The sequence below is a fragment of the Chionomys nivalis genome, chromosome 7 (assembly GCF_950005125.1).
Source record: "Chionomys nivalis chromosome 7, mChiNiv1.1, whole genome shotgun sequence".
Taxonomy (NCBI): Eukaryota; Metazoa; Chordata; class Mammalia; order Rodentia; family Cricetidae; genus Chionomys; species Chionomys nivalis.
The window spans coordinates 82,216,612-82,234,337 of record NC_080092.1 but is presented as its reverse complement, the minus strand read 5'-3'; the positions used below and the strand labels follow the sequence as shown (position 1 = coordinate 82,234,337).

Sequence of the window (17,726 nt, the reverse complement as noted above, 5' to 3'; positions counted from 1 at the left end):
GGGAGGAGGGAGGCAAGGGGGTAAGAGTATATATATGTACGTGTATACACACACACACACACACAGTGAATGTTTGCTCTGCCTTGCTGGAGCTTGACTGCTCTGGCCAGCAGAGAATGGAGAAGTAGGTGTGGGAAAAGGAGGGGGTGGCAGATGAGGAAGGGCTGCTTTATTTCAGAACCAGGTACAATAGCCTGCACCCCACCATCACCCTTGAGGGCGCGGGCTATAGCCTTAGGTCACCTTTGCTGTAGTTGTGGCTCCTCTGGGCTCTGCAGCTGTCAGGGGACTGAAGACAAGGAAACCAGGCCCAACACCCCTAAAGTTAAGGTGAGGTGGGAGGGTCACACTTTTCCAAGGAAGGCTGGAAAGCTCATCTTGTTCAGATTTCCAGGATGTCCACACAGAGAAAGCTGTCAGGCTGCAGCAGCACACTGCTCATCACCGGGGCTTTCAGGAAGGTGCCACGAGGAGGCAGCAGACCATGTCTAGTCTCCAGCTGCACCGGCCTCTCTCTCCCTTGGATGTGACCAGATGCACCTAGAGCTTGTCTGGGGACAGAGACTGCCGACTCATGGTGGGTGTCCTGTCTTGAGACAGCCCCAACTGGGATCAGAGAAGAAGTCCTCAGGGAGTTCACTCAGAAGTCCATCCAGGTCATCTGCAGGGGGAAGTGGACGTGAGTAGATGCAGTAACAACCATAGAATTCCATGGAACTCAGATCTGAAGCCCTCGGCCTCTGGGAGGACCTTGACCTGACTACACGTGCAGAAAGGTGGCTCCCTGGGGCAGTATGCCCATATCGCTGGGTCTGAGACCGGCATGATTGACCTTTCCTTGTCTCCCTACAAACACATGCACAACAGAAGGCAGGATACAATCTCTGGGCCGTTCTAGTAGGAATGGGGAATTCCACTTTTTAGTGGCTTCTTTCCCTTCTGTCCAGAGGCGGTGATGAGCAGGAAGGAGTAACTCACTGGATGAGGGGTATGTGCTAGGAGTGACAGTTTGTCAACCTAGGCTCCCAGCTGACAGTGGAGAGAGCACCCAAATCCTGAAATGCCTGGGTGGGCATGAAGAATGAAAGGCATGGTGGCACACGCTTTTAATCCCAGCACTCGGGAGGCAGAGGCAGGCAGATCTCTGAGTTAGAGACCAGGCTGGTCTACAAAGCCAGGTTTACACAGGAAAAACCTTGTCTTGAAAGAAAAAACAGGGGCGGGGGGAGGGGGGGCGACAGGTGCGTGCATTCCTGGGTTGCAAGATGGCCAGCAGGTAATTCCAGGACCTACAGAGCAGAGGAGGGCTGATTCCCACAGTTGTCCTGACCTTCACACATGTGGCAGCATGCCTGCCTTTCTGATAGGTAAAATGAAAAAGAAGAGAGAGAAAGCCCTCCTGACGAAAGCTGTCGGATGTGGTGCACAGGAAGCTGGAGACGCTGCTGATGCTGGTGAACCTGAGGGCACATTCACTGCGAGCTCATTCCACCCCAACAACCTTCTTGGGGTATCTCAGGTGGCTGTGGGATAAAACCCACTTTACCGAGAGAACAAACTCTGAAGAGGTGCAGTGACTTGCCCAAAGTGAGCCTATTCAGGCTCTACCTGCTGCCACTTCCAGGACAGGATGGGGCCCGGGAAGGCAGACTGTAAACTACACCCAAGAGCCCAGCTCTGGCTCTGGCAAGAGCACTCAGTAGCTGCTGCTGGGAGGAAAGGGAGAAGGTAGATTGGGGAGCATTCAGAGTTTAATTAAGGTGACTAACACTGTATTCAGGCAGGTGGGACTGGTATTTGCTTACAGCAAGGAAAAAGTTGCCCAATGGGCTGAGCATAGCAGTGTTTGCCTTTAATGCCAGCACTTGGAGGCTAAGGCAAAAGGACTGCTGAGTTTGATGCCAGCTTGTGCTGCATAGTGAGCACCAGGCCAGCTAGGACTATACAGAAACTCTTGTCTCAAAACACCAGAAATTGCTGGGCGGTGGTGGTGCATGCCTTTAATCCCAGCACTTGGGAGGCAGAGTTTGAGGCCAGCCTGGTCTACAAGAGCTGGTTCTAGAACAGGCTCCAAAGCTAGAGAAACCCTGTCTTGAAAAACCAAAAAAAAAAAAAAAAAAAAGAAAAGAAAAAAAAAAAAAAACCAAAAAACCAAGCAAACACAAAACACCAGAAATTGCCCTATGGGAGCTGTGCTATGGCTGGCTGGAGAAAACCATCTGGGATGAAGGGGAGGAGCAGGGTGAAGCTAGATCTCAGCAAACAGCAGGAACTATCTATCTGTCCTCAGCCCCGTTCATGAGCACCTTGTTCTATAGCCCACTCTGCCCACCAGCAACTTCCTCAGACAGCAATGGGGTCAGCAGCTGTTACAAGGAGAGTGCAGGACTCCAGACAACACAAGACCCCAGCAGAAAGGGCAGTCAGTTAGATCTCTGTGAGTTCAAGGCCAGCCTGGTCTGTAGAGCAAATTCTAGGACAGGCTTTAAAGCTACAGAGAAACCCTGTTCTCAACAACAAAAAAAGCAGGGGCAGACTCTTCCATGTAGGATCTAAACAAATGGGCTTTGTGGCTTACATATTGGTATATTGTGAATGTGGTTGGTCTGAGATGCTTACTCATAATCCTACTGCCTCCAGACCACGCGGGATTGAATTTCCGAAATCGAAAGCTAAGGAAGTGACGGGACATGATGGCTCCATCTGAGGGTAGCTCCACCCAGTTGGTTCACTCAGGTTTGTGTCCCCATCCCCCTGGCCACATGGGTATGTGACTCCTTGGCACTGTCCACAGCACCTTGGGGATCCTGAGTGTGGGTAGAGCGGGAAATCTGCCTCCATGATCTGCTCATGAGGACTTGAAATAGGACACAACTGTGCCATGCACCCAGGGGTTGGTGATGTCTCCTTCTGCAGCTAAGGTACTGCCAGCGAATGGGGGAGCTATGGGTCACACTGTGTGTGCTTTACCCAGCTCTACCACACTGTTACAGAGAGTAGCGGCTCTTAACAAGGCTGCAGGCTTGCTCAACAAGACAGCCTCTGATTTCTGAGGAATGCTGTACCAGTCCACAGAGGCACAGCAGGATCTGGAAGGCACAGCTAACCGCACAGCATCCTCACCAAGGGAGGCAGAAGATGCTGAGGAGCTGTGAGCCTTACCTGCCTCTGGTAGCTCTTCCTCAGGAGACAGCGCGGGGTTCCGTGCTGTGCTGGGGCCCTGTGTGGGCTCAGCAGCCACATCAGGCTGAAGGTTTCCATGGAAGCTTCCTAGATTCTGAGGACAGTGGATCTGGTTACAGGTGCTCAATGCCCTGGAAATCCCTAGGGTGGGGGTGTCCCTACCCAGATGACCTCAAAGGGAGGGCCTCTCAGGACAAAGACACAATAAGGGAATGGGGTGGGGACTAGGATCACCCAGGCCCAAGCTGAGGGAGAGAAATGAAACACCAGACACCCACAACAGCAATAACCAAACCAAAACAGGCCTCTAGACTCATCTTTCCAGGTTCTACCAGTATCTGTGTCTTAGGGACTCTGCGTGACCACAGAAGGTAAAGAGGCCATTCTATTAGTGTCTAAGTCTTAGGAACTCTGCGTGACCATCACAGAAGGTAAAGAGGCCATTCTATTAGTGTCTACGTCTTAGGGACTCTGTGTGACCATCACAGAAGATAAAGAGGCCATTCTATCACTGTCTGTGTCTTAGGGACTCTGAGTGACCACCACAGAAGGTAAAGAGGCCATTCACCAGTGTGTTGAGGAGGTAGCCTGGGATTAAAATAAGTAGTTATTAAGACTAGAGAGAACACTCAGCATTTAAGAGCACATGCTGTTCTTCTAGAGGATTCAGGTTCATTCCCAGCACCTGCACGGTAGCTTACAACCATCTATCACTCCCGTTCCAGATCTGATGCACTCTTCTGACTTCCACAGGAACCAAGCACACACATGGTACACGTACACACACGCAGACAAACACAAAGAATATGTCTTTAAAAAGAGAACGAGCGGATCTCTGTGAGTTCGAGACCAGCCTGGTCTACAGAGCTAGTTCCAGGACAGGCTCCAAAACCACAGAGAAACCCTGTCTTGAAAAACCAAAAAAAAAAAAAAAAAAAGAGAACGAAACAACAACAAGAAAACCCTACACACACACACACACACAAAAGGAAGGATGACTATTAAAAAGAAATGAAGGCTAGAGGTGGGGCAGCTGTGAGGGCGTACAAAATGGCCCAGGGGAAAGAGGAAATACAAGCAAAAGACTAGAGATAAAGGTTTACAGTGACTGGAGTTCATCAAGGCAAACACTTGTTCTATCGATAGTACAAAAACAGGGGAAGGAACAAGGCTTGCCCAAGGTCATAGCAGAAATCATTAGCAGAACTTGGACAAGACCCAGGTCTCCTGCCCTCCTCCAGGCCAGGAACCTAAAGGTGAAGTCCCCAGGATCCGGCTGGTTAGACCTGCCTGGAGCTTTCTTTAGCTCCCACAGACACCAAATGTTCGCCTCAGTTCCTGAAGGCTGCGCTCCAGCGCATGCCTACCAGAGGCAAGGACCAAGAGGGAAGTCTCAGAGCAAGGGCCAGCTCACCTGACAGGCCATTTGTACTCCCTGTTCTGTGTAGCCATCTGGTGCGGATTTGACCCTCTATCCTTTTGTGTCACCACCCCCAGGGACCCTTGCCTGGTTCTCAGGTGACTCCTAACTTCTCAGATGATCAAGCCTGTCATCAGACGTTCAGGGATCACCAGGAAGCCAGCTGCTCTTACAGGTACTGTTACTCAGCGGCTGGCAGGCGGCTGGAGCAGGGGCAGCAGAGACTCGTGTTCCCAAAGGCAGAACTGCCCCCTTCACAGTGCCCGTCCTTTGCTCCAGGACAAGGAAAGGAAGAAACGAAAGAAATCAGGCAGGAAAGCTCTGCTGGTCACCGTCTACCCGGCCCCACTTACCTTGGGCAAGGGCTGAGGTGGCTCGAGGCAGTCGCTGTCCCCAGAATCTAGACTGTAAATATGGACCAGGTTGTTGGGTGTCACGTTGAGGTAGTGGTTTCTGAGTGAAGGAGAGAACACTCCAATCTGGAGGTGGGAAGGAGAGTCAGTGTCTGGGGCTCCTGGCACTGCTAGATGAACATCAGCAGCCAGCTGTCCTTTGGCTTCCTGTCCTCTGCCCCGAGCTCACACACTCACTCCTGCCTTAGCCTTGGTGCCCCAGCAGAACCACCTATTACCCTCAAATACAACTCTCCATCCACATTTACCCTTGACGAGTGGAGCAGCCCACCGGTCAGAGGCTTGCTCTCAGCTCCAACAAACCAGAGCCTTGTTTCTCCTAGGCTGGCAGCGGAGGGAAGGCAGCTAGCTAAGCGAGGACACCCTGGGGCTCCTCCCCACAGCAGGTCCCTTCTGGAGCTCCCCTACCTGCTTCAGCAACAGCACCGAGCCAGGCTTCAGCTCATTCTGGTGTGTTTCCAGAAGAACCCTGTGCACTGTCCCAAGCATCTCCCCTGCAAAAACCACATGGCCTCCATCTCAGGAACAAGGGCACAGCAAAGGGTGTGAGCCCTGGCTGGGAAGTGGGCTGTTCATCTCTCATCTCTTGACCCCAGTGGAGGTCATTCAAAAGACACCAGGACCCACTGCTTACCTGTGGGATCCTTAAAAACCACACTGGCGTCCATTGTGCTCCGAGTCAAGGACTTGATCATCACTGCCATGTTGGGGACCTTGTTCCTGGGGAGCTGCTTGAGGGCCGCCTGCTTACAAGGAGACACATTCACTGAACTATGCCTGCATGTAACGCCCCATGGCAACCAAGGAATGGTAACAGCCTTCCTTCAGAGCAGGCCAAGACAGGTAAAAGGGCGGCCTTCTGCTCGCTATAGAGGCTGGAGCCGGCAGGTCCTTCTTTCTCTCTTAGGTGTCTTTCCTTGTATAAATTTTTGTGGCTCAGTCCATCATGGTAGGCCACAGACGGGGACTTAGAGATACATGTACCAATATGCATCTGTCTATAAGAGACCACTAGGAGCCGGGCGGTGGTGGCGCACGCCTTTAATCCCAGCACTCGGGAGGCAGAGGCAGGCGGATCTCTGTGAGTTCGAGACCAGCCTGGTCTACAAGAGCTAGTTCCAGGACAGGCTCCAAAACCACAGAGAAACCCTGTCTCGAAAAACCAAAAAAAAAAAAAGAGACCACTAGGAGTTCTCAGGGTGGGAATGTGCTTAATCTCTGTCTCTCGGTCTGGTATCTCAAGTGCAGAGGTATGCCTAACACTGCTCAGAACTGTGAACAGTGCAAACAGACAACCCAAGGGACTCCAGGCTGCCCTCCAGGGACAGGACTGCAGTAAGAGGGGGCAGATGGCCTCTTTACGGTGGAGCAGGCAGCAGAGACTCATTCCCCAGACCCTTACCTTGCGCAGCACCATGACAATGCTGTAGGTGTAGAGGAAGCAGCTGGGGTCTCGCTCATCCAGGCCCAGAGCAGATTTCATGGTGAGCCAGGGACCTCGCCCAAAATCTTCTTCCACTGATCCCTGGGAACTGGCAACAATCTGGCACCACAGAGCAGAGCGGAGCAGAGCCTGAATTAGTGGACTGACCTTGGGAGATACCCTCGACTGAGACGGGCAGACAGTGAGAGAGAAAGTGAGTTCCTAGAGTGGGGGTGGGAAGAGGAAGGCCGCTCAGCTACCACAGTGAACAGAAAGTGGTTTGTGACCTGGCTGCACCCTGAAACTTTCACTAAGCAGCCAGAACAAAGGTCTTTCTCTCTTTCTTTGGTTTTTTGAGACAGGATTTCTCCGTGTGACAATTCTGACTGTCTTGGAAATCACTCTGTAGACCAGGTTGGCCTTGAACTCACAGAAATCCACCTGTCTCTGCCTCTGGGGTTAAAGGTGAGCATCACCACCTTAACCTTTTTTTTTTTCTTTCGAATCAGGTCCTGACTTTAACTACAATGAAGCAAAGTCTATCCATTTTCTTTTATTATTTCAAAAGATTTATTTGTTTTATGGGTAAATATGTGGGCATAAGTATGTGTAGGTACACATGTGCATGCAGGTACTCTGAAAAGCCAGAAGAGGACACCAGCTTGCCTGCAGCTGGAGTTACAGGCAGGTGTAAGTCACCTGCTGTGGGTGCTGGGAGCAAAACAAAGGTTCACTGCAAAAGCAGCAAGGGCTCTTTTTTGTTTGTTTGTTTCAAGACAGGGTTTCTCTGTTAAACAGCCCTAGCTGTCCTGGAACTTGCTCTGTAAACCAGGCTGGCCTCGAACTCACAGAGATCTGTCTGCCTCTGCCTCCTGAGTGTTGGGGTTAAAGGTGTGCACCACCACTCCCAGAGATGCCCCTGGTTCTAACCATAAGCTGCCTTGAAATCAACAATGGCTTTGAATCCAGACGATTACTACCAGGTTTGAATCTGAAGTGGACAGGCAGCCCTGGGGAGCTGCAGCAAAAAGCTACACTGAGAGAATTAAAAGGAGAGGTGGGTCTGAAGACAGAATAAGCCTTAGAGCCCCAGGACGGAGGGAAGCTGGACCTACCCACTGACAACCTCCCAGAGACAAGATGAGGGTGGATCCTTCCCAGCTCAGCTCCTAGAAACCCAAGAGGGTTCCCAAGATACCGTCTCATAAGACTTATTACACTCTCCTCCCCAGGGAAAGATGCGGTAGCTGGGCCTGTCATTCTCAGATGGAATAGAAGGTTGAGCCATGGCATCAGGACAGGCCTCATTCTATGTCTGTAAAACTGCTGCCTTCCCCAACTGCTTTTTCCACCCACCCTTTGGTATAGGCCTAGCAGCATCAACGGAGGCATGCAAGAATGCCCCACTTTTTATGTTTTTTTTGAGACAGTATACACATATCCTTGTTTATGTGCATTTATGTGTTAAGCCGGCATGGATGCCTGTGTGAGGGTGTTGATCTTGATCTTGGAGTTATGGACAGCTGTGAGCTGCCATGTGGGTGCTGGGAATTGAACCTGGGTCCTCTGGAAGACCAATTGGTGCTCTTAACCACTGAGCCATCTCTCCAACCCCACCCCTCACTTTTAAATGTTGCCCAAGAAGTAAAGAATTACATAGAAGAAGTTACCTCAGTCTGGAGTTTAGCCAGAGCACCATGAGTTGGAGTCTGGGGTGTGGCAACCATGATCTCCTCCAAATTCTTCCCACTATGCTAAGGGGGAGAGAAGGCGAGAGCAAACTCAGCAGCTGTTATTTACGAGAACAGCCTCTTGTCTGGGTTACATAATGAGCTCAGGAAACTATCAGGGTCAATTAGCACATATTACATAGCTCCTAACGCAGTCTCAGGAGCCTCATGGGTAGCTTAAAAAAGACACTTTGGGGATCAGTTTGGGGATGCAAGGAAGCTGGAGCTGGCCCAGAAGCAAGGCCCAGTGCCGTCTGAAGGGGGCAATGACCCAGATAGAGGGGTCTAGATGGGCTACTGAGCAACTTTCCTAGAGTTCCTTCTTGAGAAAGAGCAGACACACACACACACACACACACACACACACACACACACACTGGTTTCTCTTGAAGGCCACACCAGGAAGATACCAACTGCAACCAGAGCAAAGCAATCCGGGATCGGGATCTAACTCAAAACTAGTTTGAGGGACCTTATCCCTCCACCACCGCGTGCATATAAACACTCACACATATAAACATACAAGCGTTGGGTGCTTCCCTTCCAACCCCGGCTTCCTCAGGTTGGCCCCCAACACCAGCCACAGTGAAGGGTTCTGTGAGCTCCGTCTTCCCACTGCTGAGTGCCCCCAAGTACAGCCCCATCCCCCCTTTTATCCTCCTAGTCATCTACCCAAAGCCCCTGAGCAAGGCCAAGGCAGAGTCAGTGTGCCCCCAGGAGCCGAGGAAAGACCCCTGCGCACACTGCACCCTACTTCTTCCACCCCACTGCAATGTACTCTCAGTTCCAAATAAGCTGCCGAGTATCTACCGCTTGGCTCATATGAGTGAGAAGATATTCCTGTCTAGGGCTAACAAACAACAGATATTCTAGCACACAACAAGAACTATTCACAGGGGGATTTTCAAGTATTCCTCCTGTCTACTTTTTTTCTTTTTCAAAGGCAAGGCTTCCTTTGACTTACAGGGACACTTGATCACTGCAGGGAACTCGCAGTGGCAAGAGCCTGGTGCAGCCAGTCACTGTATCAGCATCAGAAAGCAATGGGGGATGCACGCTAGCGCTCAGTCTACCTTCTTTTCCACTCAGCCCAGGACCCCACCTTCCCACAACTAAGGTGACCTTCTTACCTCCACTAACCTGACTAAGGAAACCCCTTATGGGCAAGCCATCCCACCCCACAGTGCTGGGGCTGGGACGCAGACCTCTGAGCCACTCTCTTCTTCTCTCCCCACTTCTGATTTTTATAGTTTTGTAGATCTTATTTTGTACACATATGTGTGTGCATGTGTATGCCTGTGCACACACATGGAGGCCAGAGGACAACCTCAGATGCACTCCTTGGGAGACCTGAGGCACCATTTACCTTGTTTTTGTACTTTTTAGAATTATTTATTAAATAAGTAACTATGGCTGTTTTGTCAGGATATACACATGCACATGTGCCTGGTGCTCACAGAGGTTGGAAAAGGGAGTCAGCTCCCCTGGGATTGGAGTAGCAGACAGCTGTGAGCACCATGTGGAGGCTGGGAATTGAATCCAGGTCCTTTGTAAGAGCAACAAGTGCTCTTAACCTCTGAGCCTCTCTCCAGCCCCTACTTGTTTTTGGAGACAGGGCCTTTCCCTGTCTTAGCGCTTCCCCAGTAAGCCAGGCTGCTTGGTCAGTGAAGCTCAGGAACTGTTTCCCCTCCTCACCAGAGTTACAGCATGTGGATTACAAGCATGTGTCTCCATGCCCAGTTTTGTCTTGTGTTTCTCCTGGGTTCTGCAGACCATGCTCGCACGGTAAGCACTGTATGGACTGAGCCATCGCTCCAGCCTTTGCAAATGCCTTCTCCCGGCAATGAAGAGGGGCAGTGAAGAGCGTCTAAGACTGAGCCACTGTCTTCCCCTGGATCCTAGTGTCCTGGAAAAGCGGTCACTTACCTGGTGAGGCAGAAGTCCCGCTGGGCCAGGGAAGCGGCGGCGAGTCTTAGCTCTAATAGAGGGGCGTGAGGGCTGCTGGGGTGTCCGGTTGGTAGCAGTGACAAGCTGAACCAGGTGGTTGGTGACTAGAGGTGTCTGCAGAGCTGACTGAGGAACTGGGGTGGAGGCACCCCTGGGAGTGCTGGCAGGAGATTCTACCAAAGATACTGGGGCTCGGGAAGGCAAGGGTCCCCGAGGAAATGCTGCAGAGCTGCAGTGAGGACGTCGAGGCCCAGGAAAACGGGGTGTGCCACTTGACCAGGCTCTGGGAGACTGAAATGGCCGACCAGGCAAATGATTCTGTGGGCTGTTTTGAATGGGCCTCCCACCTACTTGGGGAGGCTGAGGTGCAGGAACAGGGGAGCCTCTTTGATGGGGAACTGCTGAGGCAGATGGGAGAGGAAGGTCACCCGCGGCTTGAGGTCTCAAGGAAAGCCCTGGATTCCTGCAGTGGACAATGGGACCCTTTTGGAAAGAGCCACTCAGGTCGGCCACTCTGGCCTTTTTTGCCAATACCGGATCCTCATGGTGCTGTGTGGGCAGGGTTTGGGTGGCTCCAGTGTCAACTCCAAGTTCTAGCTCCAAGTCAGCTCCCTGCAGCTCTATGCTTGCCAGGGTCTTATCAAACTCATCTTGATCGGGTGCCTCAAAGCCACCAATGCCCTGCTGATGGCTCCCAAAGATAAGCCCAGAGTGTGTGGCCGAGGGCCGGGGTTTTGTTGACTCCTGGAGGACCTTCGTTAGTGTCCTTCTTTGCTGACTGTCCACACCGCTGCTAGAAATCGAGATGGGTCTTAACGACACTGCTCCTGGACAAACTGGGTCCCTGGTGGTCTGGGGAAGGCTGGAAGTAGGGAGACAGAGTCCTGGGACTGGCTGTCTCGAAGAAGTGGGGTATGATGGCAATAGTTTTGATGGTGCCTGTAGAGTCTCCTGCGGTCTGGAGGACAAGGGCGTCAGGTGTCCAGCATTCCCAGATGGTGCACCAGCCAAGCGGTTCTCTGCATTCTCCACAGCAGATAAGAAGTCCTACAAAGAAACAGAGAAAGCAGGCCTTTCGTCAGGGTTTTGTTTTTGAGTCAGTATCTCACTTAGCCTGCGAACGTAGAGAATGACCTTGAACTCCTGACTCTGTCTCCACCTCCCACAAGAAGGTATTACAGGCCAGTGCTACCACATGTGCAGGGTATTTGCATCTAGGAATTTAAAACGGCTTCCAGGGGGCTGGAGAGACGGCTCAGAGGTTAAGAGCATTGCCTGCTCTTCCAAAGGTCCTGAGTTCAATTCCCAGCAACCACATGGTGACTCATAACCATCTGTAATGAGGTCTGGCGCCCTCTTCTGGCCTTCAGGCATACACGCAGACAGAATATTGTATACATAATAAATAAATATTAAAAAAAAAACAAAAAACGGCTTCCAAAAAATAAATAAATAAAAATAAGTTCTACTTTTACTGTTTAAGCATATAGTATGTTGTGTGTGTATGCAGATACACACACAAGCAAGAAACCAAGACGTGAAAGGCAATGATGGCATTTCTCACTACTTATGATCCTCCTGTGAGCCAGTGGGCCACCAGGCTTCTGTCAGAGCATTCTAAGGTTATATCTTCAGGTATTTCTCTTCAGTCTCAGGGAGGAGGCTTACTGGGAAAGCAACAGGAAAACCATTCCAGGGCACCAAGAAGCCGAAGGTACCTCACAAGGTCACATACCCATCTGAGGGAGATGGGCTAGTATTCAGGGAACTAACCTGTTGGCCCTGCAGCCTGTCCTTAGTGCATTCCCTGCCTCCACCAAGTACACCCACACCCACAGTCTTCAGTATGACAGAGAGCCCCTGGATCCAGCCAAATAGAAGTTAAATATAGCTTCTCAGGCAAGTTATATTAAGTATAGATTGCATTTGGGAAGCAAGGTGAGATTGACACCTTCAAGAGCAGCAGACCTGTTCCGAGGGTGTTTGAGTCAGAACTGCGGATTAAGTGACAGGAAGGTGCTATCCACCCCCACCCCTGCTGCTGTTCCGGTGTCTGGGCTAGAGCGAGGTTCTCCCTGCTTTAGATGTTCATCAAGAGTGCCACACTCCAGCCACACTGTAACAACAATCAGAATGGCAGGCTCCTCATCACCTTGAGGATTAATGGTCCCCTCTCCTCCCACAGAGTTGACACTAAGCTGAAACACTGGACGAGAAAGGGACTGGTCCGTCATTTCCAAGGAACAAAAACGAACAGTCAGAATAATTTCTCCTAATTCCATTATTTCCCTGGACCTGCTAGACCCAAGAGGGTCACTTTCACAGTTTCCTTTTAGCCTTTAATGACACATCTCCAAAACTGAAGGTTAAAGGCAGGGACACATCTTGACAAAGCCGGTAGTACTGGGCAAAAATCTACAAAGTTGGGTGTGATGGTACACAGCAATCACAGCAGTGCAGGAGGATCAGGAGTTCAGGGTCATCCTCAGCCACACAGCAATTCGGGTTAGACAAGCTGAGACTGTCATTAAAAACAAAGCAGAATCAGGCGGTGGTAGTGCACGCCTTTAATCCCAGCACTCGGGGAGGCAGAGGCAGGTGGATCTCTGAGTTCGAGGCCAGTCTGATCTACAGAGCAAGTTCTAATATAGACAGGGCCACACAGTGAGACCTGTCTCAAAAAAAAAAAAACAAAAACAAAAACAAAAAAAACAAAAAAAAAAAAACTGAATATCAACACTTTCAAACACAAAGCTGAAGTTGTCATATTACAAAATCAACAAATACTTGGATGTCAGGTGCCAGACAAGTATTTTACTAGCACTCTCAGGGAATTCTTACAATGGCCCTATATTCATAGGTACTGTGATTATCCTATGAATAACCCTCATCTAATGGATGCTGAACCTGAGACTTGTTGCAGCTGGAGAGATGGGTCAGTGGTTAAGAGTACTCACTAGTCTTTTAGAGAACCTGAGTTCAGATCTCAGCACTCAGGTCCAGGGACTCAAGTATCTGTTACAGCTCCAGAGGATCCAATGTCCTCTTCTGGCTTCCATGGGCATCTACATGAACATGTAGTATACACACACAGATACAGATACACACACACACACACACACACACACACGCACACGCATGCACGCACGATGATGTGGGATGTCATTCTGGTATATGTGTTGCTTTTACTGGTTGATGAATAAAGCTGTTTCAGCCAGTGGCTTGGCAGAGAAAAGCCAGGCAGGAAATCCAGAGATAGAAAAAGAGAGTAGGTGAGGTCAAAGAGACACTAGGTAGCTGCCAAAGGAGAAAAGACACCAGAAGAGAACCTTATCCAGTAAGCCACAGCCTCGTGGTGATGCACAGATTAATAGAAATGGATTAATTTAAGATATAAGAGCTAGGTAGGAATATGCCTAAGCTTTGTCTAAACAGTATTATAATTAATATAGTTTCTGTATGATTATTTGGGTCTGGGCAGTCAAGAAACAAATGAGCAGTCTCCCTTTAAAGCACATAATACATATATACAATTAAAAAAAAAAAGAAAGTAAAAGAAGAACTTGAAACTTGGACTAGTCAAGAGCCATGGGGAACCCACCTGAACCCTTATTCCCTACGTTAGGAGAGGAACTGAGAAGCAAAGGTGGCTCCTGCTGCATGTGAAGCGTGAACTTTGAACCCTAGCATGCACTCAGGAAGCAGGGGCAGGTAAATCAAGAAAGAAATATCCACGTCCTCATCCTAGATGGGACTATACCCACTGGTTCTGAGCATGAAGAATTATAAAGACTAGTCTGAGAGTCTCTGATTGGACTTTAAATACCTGTTGTCAAGCACAGTGTGACATGCCTGTGAACCCAGCACTCAGGAGGTTGAGGCAAGATGGTTTCAAATTCAAGGCAAGCCTTTACTACACAGAGACCCTGTCTACAAACAAACAAACAACAAACCCAGAAACAGCTCTTCAGGAAGGGCTAGGGACGTGGTTTGATTAGTAGCACCATGAAAGAAAAGCAAAGGCTCCTGTTGGAAATGGCCCATGAAGGCCAGAGAACAGCAAAAGGATTTGCTGTGGTCCACACGGCCAGCAAGCGACTTACTGAAGTCCCCCTGCCAAAATTCTCATTTAATTGGCACGGGGTACAGCTTACACAGTGATGAGGGAGTCCAATGCTGACTTTGTATCTCCTTCAATTTCTTATCTTCTGAGACGGTGGGAGGCTAGGAAACAATCTGCCATGGTTCACATGCCAGTTGCTGCCTCGGGTCTGGAGCCATGTGGCTGTGTTGTCTCCTCCCCCACTCTGGCGCTCCATGAACCCTTCCCACCTCAGGTACGCTATTCGGAGAGGGAATGAAATCACCCTCGAGACAGCTCCCAGAAAGGCCCTTATAATTAAAAACATGACGGCTGCAATTAGGGAGCTAATTTGTTTTTTGTTTTCTTTTTTTGAGACAGGATCTCTTGTGACCCAGGAGAGCTTTGAATTCTCTGTGCAGGAGAGATGACCTTGAACTTCCGATGCTGTTGCCCTGACCTCTTAAATGCTAGAATCACAGGTTCACTGGTTTTATTCAGAGCTTAGGGATTGAGGTCAGGGCTTCAAGATGAGCAGCACCTGTACCTACTCCAAGCCCCTTGTTTTATTTATTTATTTATTTATTTATTTATTTATTTATTTATTTATTTATTTTGAGACAGGGTCTCTCTACAGGGCCCTGCCTGTCCTACAACTCACCAAGTAGACCAGGCTGACCTCGAACTCACAGAGATCTGCCTGCCTCTGGTTCAAGTGCTGGGACTAAGGCGTGTGACACCACTCCTGGCTTGTTTTGTCTTTAAGACAGTTAAATATAACTGGGCAGTGGTGGCACAGGCTTTAATCCCAGCACTTGGGAGGCAGAGGCAGGGGATTTCTGTGAGTTGAGGCCAGCCTGGTCTACACAGCGAGCTCCAAGAGAGCTAGAGCTACACAGAGAAACACTGTTTCCAAATACAAAACAAACAAAAACAAGTTAAATATGCTGTTGTTGCTTAGACAGTCTCTCTATGCAGCCCAGGCTGGCCTTCCTGCGTCAGCCTCCTGAATACTAGAACTACAAGCATATAGCGCCAATTAGATGGTTGCTCATATTTATTTACATCCCCAGCTTCTCATAGATATAAAAAAGAGACATATCCGCCGATGGGATTGTTCCAAATGTTCTGAGCGTGGGTGTTTCCATCGTAGGGCCTCTTTGCAACCTCTCTGATCAGCAACATTTTCCTACCTCGTCTTCAAACTCCTCCTCCACAGCAAACAGCTTCTGAAAACTACAGGTCTGAAAAGGAAAACAAAGCAATTGAGGCTGGAGGAGAAACACTGCAAGAACATTCTGAATTCATTATCTTTCCCCCAGCTCTAACAAGACCAGCAAGGGTACTGTTTTTCTGCTTTTTGTTTGTCTAGTACTGGAGGAGGAAAGAGAGAAGAAATTCGATTTGGGTAAAGACTTAAAAATACTTTAGTGTAAAACAATATAACCATCTATCTGAATGGTTAGATACTCCTAGAAAGGGGGTGAGAAAAGAGGACTGCCAAGGGAAGCAAAGGCAGATTTTCAGGGTCAGCGCTGTGCCCAAGTGATTGACAGTTTTTATTATTGAGACAGTGGGTCTCAAGTAGCCCAAGCTGGCCTTAAATCCATTATGTTGATGGAGGTAATATTCAACTCTTATAAAAAAATACTTATTTAGCCAGGCGGCACGGCAGTGGCACACGCCTTTAATCCCAGCACTTGGGAGGCAGAGGCAGGCGGATCTCTGTGAGTTTGAGACCAGCCTGGTCTACAAGAGCTATCTATTGTTAATAGATAATCATCTATAATAGTCAAGTTTGTAGTCATGTTAGTTAGATTTTCTAGATGTGCATGGATATATTTCAGATAGGCATTCATCATATCTTTCAAAGGCTAGAGAATATGGCATTTTAAATGTTTTAATAACTTAGGGTTTTTCATGACAATGAGACACGTCTGCTCCTGGCAGCACCAATCTACTTCAAGAAGAAGATGGGCATTGAAGAGGCACCTTATGGAGTTGTTTAGCCATTTGGGCAAGAAACTGCTCTTGCCTGGACTGTTGCATAAACTGGACACAGAGAACCCGCAGAGAGAGGACTGCTGAATTTGCCTAAAGGTGACATGCTCTTTCGGGGTTCCCGATTCATGAAAGAGTCTGCGAGACATTCTGCAGGACACAGCAGATAGTGACTGAACTGACTTTGAAATTTCCTGCTTCATGGAAATGTCTCTGGATACTAAGGGCCTGTAGGCCGAAGATGGATGCCCCAACGGTACAGAGAAACTTTGGGTGACTGTCCAGGCAGCGATATGTCTCTGTCATTTCTAGAGTTTGGAAGTTGCTTCTTTCTTGTTTGCTTGGGTAATATTGTATCCAGGACAGACTCCAAAGCTACAGAGAAACCCTGTCTCGGAAAACCAAAATAAATAAATAAAAATAAAAATACTTATTTACTGTGGGGGACACCACTGTGTGGGTGTATTGATCAGAAGGCAATTGGAGGGAGTCCGTTCCTCCCTCCCTGTGGATCTAGGGATGGAACTCAGTCCACCTTTATCTGCTTAGCCACCTCCCCAGATCCTGACCTTGAACTTGATCCTTGCTTTTCCGAAGGGCTGGGATTATAGTGCCTGCAACACCTCAGGAAGGTAAGCCTGAGGATTTTGCAACAACATCCCACCCAAAGGTTTGTCCAACCCAAGAAAGTACCATAGATCCTGGCATTGAGCTCTTGTGTCTAAGAATCCAGGCAGTGGTTTCTTCCTACAGAAGTCCAAACAAAGCCCAAAAGCTAAGTTCCCACGAGGGTGGATGCCCAGTCTACGGTTTCTTCTTTCTATCCAGCAGGTTCAGACCAGTGTCAAACCCACAGCCAGGGGTTTGGTGGGACGGCGAGGGGAGTAGGGGGAGATGTTCAAGGGTCACGAGGATTGGGTGGACGATTCCAAAAGGCAGTGACGCTTGGGGACACTATTTCTCCAAAGAGAGAAAGTAATTAGAGGGGAAGGAAGGAGGTGGGAGCGAGTGTCTGTAGGTCTGTCTGTCGGGGGAGGGTCTCCAGCGCGTGCGTGCCCTCGCTAAGGGCCCAGGTCTGCAGACTACACCCAACCCCTCCCGGACAGACCCTATCCGAGCAGATTCACGGAGGACGGAGCCCAAACCCGGAGTCTGGCTTCCCTGCAGCTGGGACCCCCTCCCCCGCTCCCGGAGGCTGTGTGGGCGCAGCATTACCATAACGACGGTTCAGCTCGGGCGGGTGGATTGGCCGGGCCGTGTCAGACTCAAGGAGTTCACCTCCAGCTCGAAACAGATGCAAGTGGTGCACTGTGGCCGACCGTACTCCCGAAGCAGGTCTGAGAGAAGCGTCTTTAAGACCACAGCGGAAGCTGAGGGAAGCCAAGAGACTAAGGGTGTGCGCCCAGGCTGGCATTCGAAGCCGCCGCCATAACAGTGGCTCCGCCCTCTTAAAGGGGAGGCTCTATTTTTTTTTTTATCCTGCCGACTCAAAGGCCTTCTTCCTCTGGCCTTCCGCCTCTGCCTTAAA

At 49.6% G+C, this 17,726-nt stretch overlaps 1 protein-coding gene across 1 annotated transcript; it reads right to left on the bottom strand.

Annotated features, from left to right (window-relative positions):
• Positions 1–519: 519 nt before the first annotated feature.
• On the bottom strand, positions 520–17,550 carry Hrob (homologous recombination factor with OB-fold). The gene is made up of 10 exons (XM_057776105.1): positions 17,414–17,550; positions 15,391–15,441; positions 10,096–11,163; positions 8,110–8,193; positions 6,419–6,559; positions 5,651–5,759; positions 5,425–5,510; positions 4,957–5,082; positions 3,163–3,277; positions 520–661 (listed from the first exon to the last, which is right to left on the bottom strand). Exons 1-10 carry the CDS (start codon positions 17,414–17,416, stop codon positions 573–575), a joined length of 1,872 nt encoding a protein of 623 aa, XP_057632088.1. The 5' UTR covers positions 17,417–17,550; the 3' UTR covers positions 520–572.
• Between the last annotated feature and the right edge of the window lie 176 nt (positions 17,551–17,726).

Bases quoted from the DNA above. Each gene is read 5' to 3' on its own strand.
- Hrob (XM_057776105.1), bottom strand. The intron at 11,164-15,390 runs GTAGGAAAATGT...GTTTCTTTGTAG, and splicing joins AGGAGGAGTTTGAAGACGAG to GACTTCTTATCTGCTGTGGA. The intron at 5,511-5,650 runs GTAAGCAGTGGG...TGGTTTTTGCAG, and splicing joins GGTTTTTAAGGATCCCACAG to GGGAGATGCTTGGGACAGTG.